Source organism: Trichechus manatus, unplaced genomic scaffold (assembly GCF_000243295.1).
Source record: "Trichechus manatus latirostris isolate Lorelei unplaced genomic scaffold, TriManLat1.0 scaffold00063, whole genome shotgun sequence".
In the NCBI taxonomy this organism is placed as follows: domain Eukaryota; kingdom Metazoa; phylum Chordata; class Mammalia; order Sirenia; family Trichechidae; genus Trichechus; species Trichechus manatus.
In genome coordinates, this window is record NW_004443999.1 from 8,504,475 (window position 1) to 8,518,143 (window position 13,669).

At 40.8% G+C, this 13,669-nt stretch overlaps 1 protein-coding gene across 7 annotated transcripts in view; it reads left to right on the forward strand.

The window, feature by feature from the left end:
- NEDD4L (NEDD4 like E3 ubiquitin protein ligase) overlaps positions 1 to 13,669 on the forward strand; it is a 379,907-nt gene that overhangs the window by 343,908 nt on the left and 22,330 nt on the right. For all 7 annotated transcript variants that reach the window (XM_004379262.3, XM_004379263.2, XM_023733989.1 and 4 more), the window contains 4 exons: positions 6,572 to 6,637; positions 8,588 to 8,817; positions 10,331 to 10,452; positions 12,949 to 13,019. In XM_004379262.3, coding sequence (XP_004379319.1) covers positions 6,572 to 6,637; positions 8,588 to 8,817; positions 10,331 to 10,452; positions 12,949 to 13,019 — 489 coding nt within the window. The remainder of the gene's footprint in view (positions 1 to 6,571; positions 6,638 to 8,587; positions 8,818 to 10,330; positions 10,453 to 12,948; positions 13,020 to 13,669) is intronic.

The following is a 13,669-nucleotide window of genomic DNA, read 5'->3' on the forward strand; positions in this document are numbered from 1 at the left end:
GTGGAATTTTGAAACTATTGTATCTTTAAATTTGCCAAATGCTCATTAATACTTTATCCTTCAGCAGCCAATGCTTATTTAATTTTAACCAGTTGCTGTCGAGTTGACTTCAACTCATGGCGACCCCATGTGTGTCAGAGTAGAACTGTGCTCTTTAGCGTTCTCAGGGCTGATTTTTCTAAAGTAAATCTCCAGGCCTTTCTTCCAGGGCACCTTTAGATGGTCTCGAACCTCCAACATTTTGGTTGGCAGCCCCTTGTGTTAATCATTTGCACTAAAGGGAATACTGCGAGATTTAAAATCAGGAAAGGTCTGTGTCAGGGTTGTGTCCTTTCACCGTACTTATTCAGCCTGTATGCTGAACAAATGATCCAAGAAGCTAAACCGTATGAAGAAGACCGAGGCATCAGGATTGGAGGAAGACTCATTAACAACCTGTGATATACAGATGACACAACCTTGCTTGCTGAAAGTGAAGAGTACTTGAAGCACTTACTGATGAAGATCAAAGACAACAGTCTTCAGTATGGATTACACCTCAACGTAAACAACACAAAAATCCTCACAACTGGAACTATAAGCAACATCATGATAAATGGAGAAAAGATTGAAGTTGTCAAGAATTTCATTTTACTTGGATCCACAATCAACGCTCATGGAAGCAGCAGTCAGGAAATCAAATGATGTACTGCATTAGGCTAATCTGCTGCAAAAGACCTCTTTAAAGTGTTCAAAAGCAAAGATATCACTTTGAGGACTAAGGTGCACCTGACCCAAGCCTGGTATTTGCAGTCACTGCATATGCATGTGAAAGCTGGACAGTGAATAAGAAAGACTAAAGAAGAATCGATATCTTTGAATTGTGGTGTTGGCGAAAAATATTGAATATACCATAGACTGCCTGAAGAACAAACAAGTCTGTTTTGGAATAAGTATGAACAGAATGCTGTTTAGAAGCGAGGATGACAAGACTTCATCTCACATACTTTGAATACCTCATCAGGAGGGACCGATTCCTGGAAAAGGACATCATGCTTGGTAAAGTAGAGGGTCAGTGAAAAAGAGGAAGATCCTCAAGGAGATGGATTGACACAGTGGCTACAACACTGGCCTCAAACATAGCAATAATTGTGAGGATGGGGCAGGATGGGGCAGTGTTTCAGTCTGTTGTACATGGGCTCACTATGAGTCAGAACCAACTCAATGGCACCTAACAGCAAACCAAAAACCAAGCCTGTTGCTTCTGACTCATAGTGGCCCTATAGAACAGAGTAGAACTGCCCCATAGGGTTTCCAAGGAGCAGCTGGTGGAATTGAACTGCTGACCTTTTGGTTAGTAGCTGAGTTCTTAACCACTGTGCCACCAGGGCTCCAACAACAACAAGGGACTCCATATCTAATTTTACTTGATTGTTAAACAAATTTCTTTGTCCCACATTAGTTCTTGCATCTCCTTTTTTCTGGGTTAGGTTTTCTTCTTAATGATGTATAGTTACTAGTTCAGTGATTCTCAAAATGTGGACTGCAGATCAGCAGCTTCTGTATCAGGGATTTTGTTAGAAATGCAGATTTTTGGATTCTACCCAGATCTACTGAGTCAGCAGTTCTCCAGGTGGGCTCAGCAATCTGTGTTTTAACAGACTCTCCAGGGCATTCTGATGCCCAATCAAGTTTGAGAACCAGTGATCCAGCAGCAGTTTCTATGAAAGTCTCAGAGTGGTAAACCCTCTTAGTCTTTCACTCAAAATGTCTTATCTGACCTCTCTATTAAGTGATAAAGGAGCCCTGGTGGTACAGTGATTAAGCACTCAGCTGCTAACCCAAAGCTCGGCAGTTCAAACCCACCAGCCGCTCCTCAGGAGAAAGATAGACAGTCTGCTTCTGTAAAGATTACAGCCTTGGAAATCCAATGGGGCAGTTTTACTCTGTCCTGTAGGGTCGTTATGGGTCGGAATCTACTCGATAACAATGAGTTTGTTTTTTTGTTTTTATTAAGTAACAGTTTAGCTGATTATAGAATTCTCAGTTGAAAGTTCTTTTCCCTCAGTACTTCAGAGATATATTCTTGCATGTCTTCTGGCCTCTATAACTGATGATGAGAAGTTTACTGTCAGTCTAATTGTTGTTTCTTTGTGGGTAAATCTCTTTTTTCTCTGTGTCTTTGATGTTCTGCAATTTCACTGTCACATACCTAAGTGTGAATTTCTGTTTGTTTATTCTGCTTTGGGCTCATTGTGATCCTTCAGTAGAGGGATCATGTCTTTCTTCAGTTCTGGAAAGTTGTCAGTTGTTACTCCTTCACATATTGCGTCTTTCCTATTCTCTCTGATTATCTAGATCTGTAATTCCTATGCAGCCCTGGTAGCACAGTCGTTAAGAGCTTGGCTGATAACCAAAAGGTCGGCAGTTTGAATATTTGCTCACTTTCACATTCTGTCTTCCTTATCTCTTAACTTTTATACTTTCCACCTCTTTCTTATTGCTATATTGTGGGTTATTACACAGCTCTCAGTTAATTCTTTCTTAAGCTATTTATAATCTCTTTATCAGTTCATTGTGTTTATTACTTCAGTGACTATGTTTTATTACTCAGAGTTCCATTTGGTCTTTCTAAATTTGCTTGGTCTCTGTGATGATAATTATTCTGTCCTGTTCTTTCCCTTTTTTTTTTTTTTTTTAATTTTTTATTTCACCTCTTTAATCATTTTTTAAATACTTATTTTAATAGCCTGTATAGCCTCTTTCAGATTGTCCTATTATCTCTGGTTCTAGGGAACTTGTCATGTCTGTCAGCTCTCTTTAATGGTAGTTTATTGCCTAATCTGGTTTGTAATTTTCATACATGTATGAGCTCATCTTTATTTTTTACCTGTGGGGCTTTTATAAGTCCTGACCTGTATTTAATGTTCACTTCTCAGCTAGGGTTCAAGTCCCACAGTTAATATTACACCCAGTTTGGTGTGTGGATGTATTACAGCTCTGATTTCTTTTTGTTTTTCTCTCACTTATGGTCCTGGACAGAAGGTAAGCTTCCTTGCAACATTCCTGAGTCGGTAGGTAGAGCTTCTTGTCCCCTTTCAGATGTTAGGTATTAAGCAGGGGACTCTGTTCTGGCTCCAACATCATAGAGCCCATAGGCCAAGTTCTCTGTCCCCATGAGAGGATTAAAACCCAAGCCCGAGCACTGGATCTAAGTCCAGTGTCCTGCTTATTCCTCTAATGTTGAGTCCATCTGCTTATCTGGTACCTACAGTTTCTCTTTTTCTCCAGCTTTAAAAATCTTAGTTATAGGTTGCTCCATCATGTCTACATTTGTAGGGATAGGGGGCCCTTTCCATGGCAGCTCAGCAGAGCATTACTATAAGTCCAAATGCTCTTTATATAACAAACGTCATCCTTAAAAGCATTTATTAAGTGCTGTCCACACATGCTGCTCTAATGAGTACTATCTCCTGTTTGTGTAACACTTTGTACTTTTCCAAGAACTTTATAATCACCTGATTTAAACTCTCAGCAGTCACCTTAGGAAGGTAGGACAGATGCTATTATCCCCACTTTATCAGAAGCTCAGAAAAGCTCATTGTGTTGCCAAAAGCCCCAGCAAGCGTCAGAATAGGACTGGAGCCCCAGATGTGCTGGTGTCCCCGCTCTGCCCACGTGGGCAAGAGCCCTTCCCCCAGGAGCCTCAGTATCAGCTGACACTAATGACGTGAATCAACTTGCACAGTAAGTTAGGTTTTCGTTTTGTACCCCCCAAAAGGCACATTTAATACAGAGCAAAAGCACTTTAATCAACAGACATGTTTTGATTTTCCTAGTAGACTTATTTCACAAGTTCAGTCATACGTGAGAAAATAAGATGCCAGATTTTCAAGACAGAACAAGTAATGTGGCGCATCCAATACACAAAATATACTATACATGTCATTCATTCTCTGCTGAGCCTTCGCTTTGTAGATGTTTTTGTCCTTTAAGTTGTTGGAATCCTTTTAGGAGAAGCATATAAAAACTTACTTTGCTTATTCCATCATAAGAACTACCTCTAGGGAGAAAAGATAATAAGTACTGCAGGAAGATAATGATTTTTCAGCTTTTATACATCCTTCCCCAGAAGAAGGGAGGCTCAGAATATCTCAGCATCATGAGCTTTCCACCCACAGCTCGTCAGCAGCACCAGATTATCTTATCAGACGAGGGAATGGAGATCGAGGGCGGTGGGCAATATTCGAAAATGTTTTTGAGAATTTTGTCATTTAAGGCAATTGAACCTGCATATACAATGATGAATGTTTAAGCTTTTTTTTTCAACATTTTCAGGGGAAAAAAAAATAATTGCTGGGAATCACAGACTCTTAGAAATGAAAGAGCTGAAAAGTTCATCTAGTCAATTTCTTTTATTTCACTGTGAAGAAATTCCTCGTAGAGAGGTTCTGCAAGGAAATCCATTGCTATCAAGTCACTTCTGACTCATAGCGACCCTATAGGACAGAGCAGAACTGCCCTATAGGGTTTTCAAGGAGCACCTAGTGGATTCGAACTGCCAGCCTTTTTGGTTAGCATTCGTAGGTAGCACTTAACCACTGTGCCACCAGGGCTCCATGAACAGACCGTAGGCAGTATAAATTTTTTTTTAATGTTCTTAAGAAACTAAGATACATAAATGCAATGTTTTCATTGCTCGTTGATTACAAAGCAAAACACTGACAAGATTATTGTTTTCTATAAGATTGTTATTTGTTTTTGTTTGGGGTTAGTTATTTGTGTAGACGTGTATTAAAACAGTATGAAGGAGAGAAGCTGTTTTTCTTCATTTTGTCTCTTTCTTGTCAAGAATAAGCATAGTGAAGGTGTAAGGTTTGAATTCTGGAGATATGTTACTAAGATTCCATGCATTTTATTAACTTAGCCCAGAATCGTATCAGCAGAAGTATTCTCTGCTCAAATTCACACTATTCAAAAAAAAGCAGCGAGTTGTTTTGAGCATGAGATTGTCATGGTTATGTCCCTGTCTATGCAGAAAAGCTACTTTATAACATAGCAAGTTAAATGCCTGCATAAAAGTGTTACTACTTGGCCTGAAGCAATACCAGAACTTTTGAATATTAATAGTTCATTCAGTTACTGAAACCCACACCTGTGGTGTAAACACTTGACTTTATAGATAAGGCATTTGAGGTTTAAAGAAATTAAGTACCTTACCCCAGACCACTGAACAGTAAGGGACAAACCTTTGGACTCCTGAATTGAGGACTTTTCTAGAATGCCATCTACCTGATTTTATATTCTGTGACAAGACTATCAGTTCATTTGCCTTTCTGCTCATCCTGCTTTCCTTCAAAGATTTTTAAATCACTGTTAGACTTTGCAGAATGACCTGCGTGATCATTTTGCGTTGTGTGTTCAAGTATCGTAGCCAGTAACTCTTACTTAAATATCTCTTATCTAAACTACAGCCAAAAAAAAAGGTTATGCTCTGACTCATTTTCACACAAAATTCATGTGAAAAGCATATTAGTTTGTGTAGTATGTCCCTGAAAGTCTTTTTTTTTTTTTTTTAATTATTGTGGTTAATAAAGATAACCAAAAGGGGAAAATGCATTGTAGGTGTACAATTCAGTGATGTGACTTATATTCAGTGACTTATATTCACCATATTATGCAACCATCACCACTAGCAATTTCCAAATGATTTCATCACCCTGAATAGAAATTCAGTACCCCTTAAGCAGCAATTCCCCATTCCCTCTTACCCCTAGCCCCTGGTCCAAAAAACATTCTTTGCTATTGAGTTAATTCCGACTCATGACAACCCTATAGGACAGAGTTAGAACTGCTCCGTAGGGTTTCCAACGCTGTAAATCTTCACGGAAGCAGACCACCACATCTTTCTCCCACGGAGCAGCTGGTGGGTTAGAACCGCCAGCCTTTCAGTTAGCAGCCAAGCACTTAACCACTGCACCACCAGGGCTCCTCAGCCCCCGGTAACCACTAATAAACTCTTATCTCTATGCATTTGCCTATTCTACATAGTTCATGTAAATAGGATCATACAGTATTTGTCCTTCTATGTCTGACTTATTCAGCATAATGTTTTCAGGGTTCATCCATGTGGTAGCATGTATCAAATTTCATTGTCCTTTATGGCTAAATAATATTCCATTGTTTGTATATACCACGTTTTGTTTATCCATTCATCTGTTGATGGACACTTGGGTTACTTCCATCTTTTTGACTATTGTGGATAATGCTACAATGAACATTGGTATACAGGTATCTGTTTGTGTCCCTGCTTTTGAGCCCTTTGGGTGTATACCTAGGAGTGGATGACTGCTTTCTTGAATATCAGTATAATTGTTTTCAGGGGTAAAAGCCCCTTTCAGAGCTGACTAGCCCTACAGTTCTAGGACTTTCCCATGTGCCTATGTCGGCGTTATGTATATTTTCCACAGACAATATGGAGAGTGAGAATTTAAGGTTTATGATTCATAAAATTCTCTGAATGTTGGCTCAGTATACCTAAAATTTCAAGTGTGTTGTTTGCATTATCTATATTTATAAATTTATCTTCCAGGCTGTTCCTTACTCCAGAGAGTTTAAGCAGAAATATGACTACTTTAGGAAGAAATTAAAGAAACCCGTGAGTAATCATGTCTTCCGAAAATGCTGTGTTTTTGTCATTTGTTAAGTCCCCAAAGCTGCTTCAGTGAGAACAACTTGTTTGCCGCTTTTATATGTAAACTAAAAACATCACCTTTCCTTTTTTACTGCACTTTGATACACGGGGATCTTCAATCTGAATTTTCTTTTTAACAGAAATGGTACATGGAGATTAACCACTTCTGGTAATTTCTTATGTGATACATTAAAAAAAGAAAAAAGAAGTGATTTTTATGGGCTGTAAAACAATTCAGGCCCCTAGTCCCCCCCACCCCCCAAAAAAAAAATCTGGGGAAGCCTATTCAATTGTTCATGGTTATCATAATAAAGTAGTAATAAATAAGTAAAATAACCAACTAATAAAACCTAGACCCTAGTTAGAAAACTTCAAGCCCTTCCCTCTAAATTCAGAAGTATACTTTCAGTGATAATATTTGGCAGGATTAGGACCAAGTATGATTTTCTGATCAAAATTCTCACTGGCAGTTTAAACCTGAGAAACCCTAGCAGATTTTTACAGTGTCTTAAATTATAATGTTAACATTTCCTCTCACATGTCCCCTACCCCAGACTCTCCAACATTGTGTCTTTTCTGTTTTACTTTCTGACTTCACATCTGTATGTAGCTTGCCACTTTTCTCCTGTTTGCTCATTCAGTATTGGGGCACCAGCCGCCATTCCTTGGCTTCTACCCATTGGGGAAAGGAGAGTTCCAGCCACAGCTCAGAGCCTCCCAGCTTGCCTGTGTCTGTCACCATCTCTTCCTGTTCCACTCCCTCAATGCTTCGCAATAATGCCTCATTTTCTGAGCATCTGCAGTGGTCAGGGCACTAGGGGTGCAAAGATACGAGAGACACAGTCTCAAGATGCCCGCATTCTCTTAGGGGTTCCGCTCTCTGTTCCACACTCCTGATTCAAGTAGCTCTTCGTAACTACATGTGAAGTGACTCTTTGCCCTCCAAAGCTCAAATCTGAACAGATAAAATTCCGTAGTGTTTCTTTGTGAGACCTCTGTATTTCCACCAGTTAGAGGTGATATCGCCATTTCTCACCCTGGGACCTTCTAGTGTCTTCTGCCTGGAAACAAACTCAGCAAACCCATTCTTATTGCAAGGTTGATCCTGGATCTTGTTTTTCCAAGAGGCAGTTACTCACACCCTCAGTCAAGAGCATTTTATTTTCATGTTGGTTAACTATGGAATGTTTCCCCAAAACTTGCCATAATCAGAGTTCCATTCCCCAAGGCAATAAGATAAACTTGTAGGCACCGGGGTCATAACTACCAGCTCGAGTCCCTACCAGAGTTGAGAATGGCCCCAACCTGGCTGTTGTTAGGTGCCATCAAGTCGATTCTGACTCACAGTGACCCCATGTGACAGAGTAGAACTGCCCCATAGGGTGTTCTAGGCTGTAATCATTACAGGAGTAGATCGCCAAGTCTTTCTCCTGCGGAGCTGCTGGGTAGGTTCAAACCACCAGCCTTTCAGTTAGCAACCAAGCAATTAACCACTGAGCCACCAGGGCTCCTTCTCAACCTGGCTAGGTGGGGATTATTTATGGGTTTTAATTACTGGTGCTAACGTCTCCTCCCTTAGCTGACCAATATGTAGAACTGATGGTACTTCAGTTCAAGTGGCTAGATAAATGCCCCACAGTCGAGGACGATTTTCCTCTCCTCAGCCACCCTTTCTGTCGCACGTGGTGCCCACTCAGTCCAAACGACAGCTGGTTTGTTGTATCCCGTCTTGACATAGTGAGAAAAAACCCATCAAGGAGAGGATCTCAGTTGGGGCCATACACCACTGATTTTTTGTTTAAAGACTGCCATCATTTCTACCCTTTGTTGTTTGTTTCTATTAGGAAATAAGGTGTATAGTCACTCTATGATGATGTGGGATTTTGTTTGTTTTGTTTTGTTTCTTTCATGTAGGCTGATATTCCAAATAGATTTGAAATGAAACTTCACAGAAATAACATATTTGAAGAGTCTTATAGGAGAATCATGTCCGTGAAGAGACCAGATGTCCTAAAAGCTAGACTGTGGATTGAATTTGAATCAGAGAAAGGTCTGGACTACGGGGGCGTGGCTAGAGAATGGTTCTTCTTACTGTCCAAGGAGATGTTCAATCCCTACTATGGTCTCTTTGAGTACTCTGCAACGTAAGTATATGGAGTACATTCAGAAGGTGTTCCCCCACTGAAATAGTTGCATTCTTGATTGAAAGAATAAGCAGCTTACTCATTTGAGGTGAATTAATGCTACTAATTTTAAGGGGCCCTACCTGGCCCCTTAAAAGTCAAGAACGGGTTGTGACTACATGGTGGAATAATGTACTCCATGAACACCTAAAATTAATTCTTCTTTTATCTGTTGGGTTCATGTAATTGAAATTGAAAATGTGCCAGGAAATTATGGTAAGGAACAAGAGGCAATTTTCATTTGTAATGTGTTAACGCATGAGGAGAATTTGTCAGTGTCAGAATTCAGAAAGAGGAGTCATTTTGTGAACAAGAATAGTTTCTGAAGTCATAGTACTTAAATTATGAGGACTTCGGGGACCCTGCTTCAAAATACAACAGATCATACCCTGAACCTGCAAGGGAAGAACCAGGTTTGCCCTTGCTTAAGGATTCCATCATTGCCAGGCATAGAAACTGAGGCCAATTCAGTTATTCTCAGCAGACCAACATTGGCTATTTTCGAGGCTGATCACTTCCCCTCCAGGCTATGGAACTTCCAAAGGTTTAGGCTGGACCCGAGCCCCTAGGGGAATAGTCATTGACCTTACTGAAGGGCATTAACATCATTCTAACCCTGTGCTCTAAGGGGACAAGGGGCTGCTGTGTTTTCTGCCTGGTACCCATGTCCTGGGGGCTTATTTGGAAAGCAACCTCAGTGCCTCCTTCTCAGTTTCTCCAGCCAAGAATTGCCCAATATGTTTGTTGTTGTTATTGCTGAGGCCTATGAGAAAGCCCACCATGTAAAATTGATAAAACCGTTGAAGTGGATGGTGGAGAAGGGAGAGCCTCACCTTTCACCCACATCCCCAAAGACACCTCCTGGAGGACTCTGTCTTAGAGCCAATTTGAAAACCACTGATCCTCATGATTGTGAGATCAAAGATGGGCAAGCAGATACATTTAAACATTCTGAGGTTTGCATTGTTGAGACGACCTGTATCCTGCCACCATTTCCCTTGAGGCCCTTTCAGGACACTGTGTGATGGGTCACATAGACCATAGGTTGATCCCATAGAAAAACCTTATATCCCCAAACCAAGAGCATCTCAAAGGTGTCCTTCATCACATCATTGGGAATCCCTGTGTAGCCTCTTTATTAAATGGGATTTCTCCTCTTCTCAAGACATTTGATAGAACCGTATGAAACTGACATTTTTGTAGGTCAAAAATTGTCAAATATCAGCAGTTTGTTATGGTTTAAATTGATATATAGAGCATATGTATCAGATCGATTAGATCTCAGCCGTTGGTCATGGAAATGACTGATGAATGGTGAGTCATGTTCTCTAGCTTACACCTTTTCCATCAGGCACGGAATGTTTGCAAGTACACTATAAAAGCTGGGTGGCAGGTGGCAAAGAAAAATTCAAGTTTCCATTTCCTATTTAAAAGAGTTGATTGGGCTTGTCTTCTCTTTCTTCCTCCCCCAAAGGGACAACTACACACTTCAGATCAATCCCAATTCAGGCCTCTGTAATGAAGACCATTTGTCCTATTTCACTTTTATTGGAAGGGTTGCTGGTCTGGCAGTATTTCATGGGAAACTCTTAGATGGTAAGTTGTTACAGTGTCTCGAAGTATTAAAAATAGGACAGTGCTCTTTGTGGTTCCCTATTAGGTGGCTTATCTTTCACATCATAGATTTGCAGCAAAAGCTTCATTGGTTCTCTGTAATTCAATAAATTATTTTTATGTTTTGCCCCAGTGGAGATGGTTTTCTCTGGTATCATCTTAATTTGGGCACTGAAGACATGGTGTCTGCACACAGTTTAAAAAATTAAAACAAAAACCTTAAGTTTAAAGCACAGAATATTCTGTATTTATGCACTTTTTATGTTTTTCAGAATAACTTTCATTTTGTGACAGCTAGATCTGGTGACAGATGGAAGAGCTAATTGAAAAGTTAATTAAAATGATCTAATCCATCCAGTATCCTGCCATTGCTCCATTTGTCCCCAAATTATTTTACAATGGGAAGTGACTGTAAATAGTTTCAAAGCAATGTTATAACTCAGCTAAGACCTTATCCCCTGACTCACTGCTGAAACAGATGATACAAAATAATCTCACTCTTATTTAGAGCACACAAATCACAGAAGAATTGGAAGGTGCCTTGGAAAGTAGAAGTCAAACCCACTACTTGGCTGTATTTGTGGGTTTATCATAAAGACTTCTTATGCATTTGGTCTTTGCGAAAGTAATGCCCTTAAGAGAACACTACAGAAATCATTAGTGAGAAAAGAGAATCAGGTATTTTTGAAGAATTTGGGGGTGAAGTGATTGAGAATGGAAGATAGAGTATAAGATTTGAGGTTGGCATTGTAGTCACTGTGGAGAGAGATTTCCAGGGGAATTGTAATTGTGTTCACTGCATTTATGGAGCCTTGGCTATTCCAATGAATAATTGATGTACCCTCTGTGCTTTTTCCTTGAATATATTTCTGCTGTTAATTGCTAGCTGATTCTGATCCTCTGGTTTCAATATTTTCTTTTTAGTGGGGGAAGTAAACACTCTTTCTGATTAGAAGGAAACTACATTTGATAGGTAGGTAGATAAGGAAAGGAGGAAGGTGAGGGAAGGAAGGAAGAAAGGAAGGAAACATTTTAATTTGCAATATTGAAGTCACCCACTAAATTATTTCAGACTGTTCAAATTCACTTCAACCTTTTTAGAAGCAGGTCAGTGTAGTCACCTTCTAGGAAATGAGAAGACAGTGTTAGTTGCTGCAAGAGAATATGGAGAAGTATAAGATATGGTCCTGACCTCAGTGAACTTATATTCTTCTAGTGGGGAAAAAAAAAGAATCACAATTGCAGAGTCCAAGCAGAAGGCAGCACATGAGTACTCAGAGGAAAAGCTGATCTGAGTAGAGGACTGGGGATGGCTTGCTTTGTGAGGATCAACCACACTTTGAGGGAGGCAGGACTTGAACACTCAGAGTCTGGAGTTGTTTCAGGAGAGAGAGGACTGGCCCCAAGTCAAGGCTTTGTGGTGGGAGTGATGGATGGAACAGACTGAATGGGGAAGCCAAGGGGGCTGCTGAAGTGGTCCAGGCAAAAGAAGATAATGGTGCAGGTCAGGAATTGCTCCATTAAAGACCAAGGTGCCCAGAGATGTGTGTGGTCAGCATTGTGTTACATTTTAAAAAACATGGCTGCCCGTTTAGTCAGGGCATGCACAGTGCACACATCTGCTCATACATCTGTTGTCAGCTTCATTCTTTTTACCTCCCTAGACCCTGAAGGTGTTTGAGTCGGTCCATACTAAGCCAGTGGGAGTCAGGAAATGCTGCAAAGGGTTGGTGACTGATTAGATATGGGGCTGGGGTGAGGGTGAACAGTAAGTGAGCCTGAAGCCTTAGGCCTGGCTGTACTAATGCCTCATGGGAGGAGGAACGTGATGTTTTGCCTTTGGGCAGGGGAATTGGCCATCCCTGTGAGGTGATAGATTCATCCTCACTGCCATTGCCTGCCCCCTCTCTCACCTGGAAGATTGTACAGTCTTCTAGATCATTGCCATTGTGCCCCCTTCCTGTCCTTTCTCCCCATTACTGCCCAAGCGGTAATACTAAGATGCTTTTCAATGACTCCTCACTGCCTCCAGGGAAAAGTCCAAACTCTCTGGGGCCACACACAAGCTGTGCTGGCCCCAGTCTGTTCTCTGGCCTCTCCTTCCCCAGACACTCATGCTTCCACCCTGTCAAACCACGGGCCAGTCCATGGTCTTGTTCATCTGCCCAGAATGCCCTTTTCTCCCCCAGTTCACGTGACTTTTGCATAGCGAACACCAGCTCAGCATTGAAACTCATTGTCGCCTCCTCATTTGACCCCTTCCTGCTATACTCACCTCTGTTAGCACCACTGCCCTCCTTACTACCTCACCCTTGACCAGGCCTTGTCCACATGCTCATCGATTATGATGGGAAGTCCTTGATTGCTCTGTCCAGGGCTCTCATTCAGGTTAAAGAAGGGTTGCTTTTTTATCTCGTGCTCTGATGCCCAGCAGTGTCAAAGATTTGAAACTTAAACCCAGTTTTCATCCTATTTTAGGTTTCTTCATTAGGCCATTTTACAAAATGATGCTGGGAAAGCAGATAACGCTGAATGACATGGAATCCGTGGTGAGTATTACAGATCCTGACACTGAACATCATGGGCTTTAGCACCTTTGGAAAGATGTCTGAGACCACATTTGCAGTCCCGGTGATTTTATGGGTGTGTGCCATTCAGTACAATGCAACAGGGAATGCTTGCTTTGAGAAGTTGATTATCACCCTGATTTTTGTAGTAAGCAAGTCATTGTCCACATTTTGTAGAATCGTGGTATTTGAGGCAGGTACACACAATCACAATTATCGCTGCTTACCCAGGAATCGGACTTGTTTGAACAAATTAAATCCAAGGGAAATCTGGAGACATCATTGTAGCCAGTGTGTCCATCCAAAACAGCTAATACTGAATGGCTAGAAATTCATCCACTCCCCCTCTGTTTTCTGACCTCATAAACATGGCAGGGGGCGAAAGGCCAGAACAGCAGCCAGGGGGAAGGATAATGACACAGGCATCCTAGACACTGACAAGAGAGTGACCACAATATTGTAGGAAGAAAACGAGTTAAAAAATGAATGCTGTGAGAAGTTCCCTGAAAAGTGGAAAAGTGATTTGGATTTTCATGTTGCAATTATTCATTTTACCTAGACAGACATTTTAGAAGTAAAACAATTTTCTATAAAGACAAAAATTGAAGCTTCTTTTCATAATGTAGTTTTTG